General features: G+C 41.0%; 1 protein-coding gene across 1 annotated transcript; it reads right to left on the bottom strand.

Annotated features, from left to right (window-relative positions):
* Window positions 1-245: 245 nt before the first annotated feature.
* Window positions 246-1,646, bottom strand: CHRM2 (cholinergic receptor muscarinic 2). The gene has a single exon (XM_010204496.2). The coding sequence runs from the start codon at window positions 1,644-1,646 to the stop codon at window positions 246-248; it is 1,401 nt and encodes a 466-aa protein (XP_010202798.2).
* Window positions 1,647-2,172: the final 526 nt, after the last annotated feature.

Here is a 2,172-nt window from a genome sequence, read left to right as displayed (position 1 = left end):
TCCACATACTTGAATAATTCCTCAAACATGTCCTCAAGATTTATTTTCAATAGTTAAAAACATGTCCTTAAGAGTAGTTCTCAGGGGGCGGAGCTGATGCCCCATGTCAGTATTTCCACTAACATCCTGGATTGCACATTCCGTAGAAGAGCATAAAGTGCTATGGCATTGTTGCGGTTTTTTTTTTTCCATTTAATTTGGAACTTCTTCATTTTTCACTTTTTTTTTTTTAATTATTATTATTTTTACCTTGTAGCTCCTATATTTTTGTAATGACACATAAGAAGGTGCTTAAAGGTCTTCTTGAATGTAGCATTGCAGAGCGCATAACAAGCAGGATTGATGGTGCTGTTGATATAACAGAGCCAATAACCTATTGTCCATACAGTGCCAGGAATACAAGATGTGCAGAAGCTGTTGATGAGCACCATCACATTGTACGGGGTCCAAGTGATGATGAAGGCCAGGAGGATGGCCAAAATGGTCCGTGTCACTTTTTTCTCTCTAGAAGGAGGTGGTTTCTTTTTGGCTGGCTGCTTTGTCATCTTGACAATTTTCCGGGCTACACTATTCTGCTTTTCCTCCCCATTGGTGCCTACAATCTCCACAGTAGTATTAGTGGGAGCACAACAGTCGCCCTTTTGAGACTTAGTGGCTATCCTGATGCATGTTAGCTTGGAGTTCTCCACTTTAAGTTGGTCTTGGGAGGCAGAGGCCTGGTTGGCATCTTTGGCAATTTCATCCTCTTTCATGTGTGAAACGACCACGCTGACAGAGGTGGAATCATTGGAGCTCTCCTTCTCTTCACCTTGAACACAATTCTCTGTCACAGTCTCTTCAGTGGTTTTTCCATTCTGAATTTTGCTGTGCTCCAACCCATCCCCACTGGTAGGGATGTTGTTATTATTTGGTTTCACTATTTTACCTTGGACGAGGGTGGGGGAAACTGTATCTTGGTTTTGGGCAGCTTCTTTTTTCCCTTTCTTTATCCGACTCTTACTGGCTTGAGAAATTTGCCAGTAAAGGATAGTCATGATGATAACAGGCAAATAGAAGGCTGCAATAGCAGTGCCAAAAGTGACAGCAGCGTTGGAAAAAAACTGGATGTAGCAATCCCCGTCTGGGACAGTCCTGCCTCCCACAATGAACTGCCAGAAGAGAATTGCAGGGGCCCACAGGATGAAGGACAGCACCCATGCGGCAGCAATCATTATGCCTGCCATCTTAGTGGTCCGCTTTACAGGATACGTCAGAGGCTTGGTGACACAAAAGTATCTGTCAAAGCTAATAATGAGGAGGTTCATTACAGAGGCATTACTGACCACGTAGTCAAGAGCCAACCAGAGGTCACACACCACAGGACCTAAGGGCCAGTAGCCTATCACAGTGTAGAGAGTGTATAGGTTCATTGAAAAGATGCCAATGATCAAGTCAGCGCAAGCCAAACTGAACAGGAAATAGTTGTTGACAGTTTGTAGGTGTCTGTTGACTTTGATGGACACCATGACCAGGATGTTCCCAATTATAGTGACTAGACTGAGTGATCCTGCTACCAGGACAATGAAGACCACCTCGACAGTTTTATAGGGGCTGTCCAAAGCCATCACATTTTCAGTGGAAGAGTTTATATACGTTGAGTTATTCATTTCTGTTCTTCTAACAAGACACCCAAATATCACTTAAGCCTGTAGAGGAAACAAAACAAAACAAATAGCATCATGAAATTAATTCCTTTCGCTTTAGGAAATGAATCCCAAAAAAACTACTTGGAAAGAATTTAAAGGCAGAAGATGTGTGTCAGCTTTGAGTAAAGAGAAAACTTTACAACATGTGTATCCCCTTAGGAATAACATACCAATGGAATACCTCTAAACATATGACAAAGACTCAACATATGACTCCAGATCTAGATTTTTAAATACTGAGATTTTTTTTTTTTTAGTTCTGTTATAAAACTAATACTGACTCGAAAATTTTGGAGATGGACCTGAGTATTGGTTTCTTTCTTGCTAACAAAGTAGTTCACTTTGCTCATTTCAAACACTATTCCAAATAAAATAGTCAAAAAATAAAGTAGTCCTTGGGGTATGCCATTGTTATAAGCCAAGATGAAGATGAGATTTACCAGGAGCTAGATGACATGAAGGGAAATTGTGTTTCCACCTTTCCTTC

Source organism: Colius striatus, chromosome 1, assembly GCF_028858725.1.
Source record: "Colius striatus isolate bColStr4 chromosome 1, bColStr4.1.hap1, whole genome shotgun sequence".
In the NCBI taxonomy this organism is placed as follows: domain Eukaryota; kingdom Metazoa; phylum Chordata; class Aves; order Coliiformes; family Coliidae; genus Colius; species Colius striatus.
Note: the sequence above shows the minus strand (reverse complement) of the source record. Positions and strands in the feature narration are given on the sequence as shown.

Coding starts and splice junctions, on each gene's coding strand:
- CHRM2 (XM_010204496.2), bottom strand. CDS start 1,646: ATGAATAACTCAACGTATATAAACTCTTCCACTGAAAATGTGATGGCT.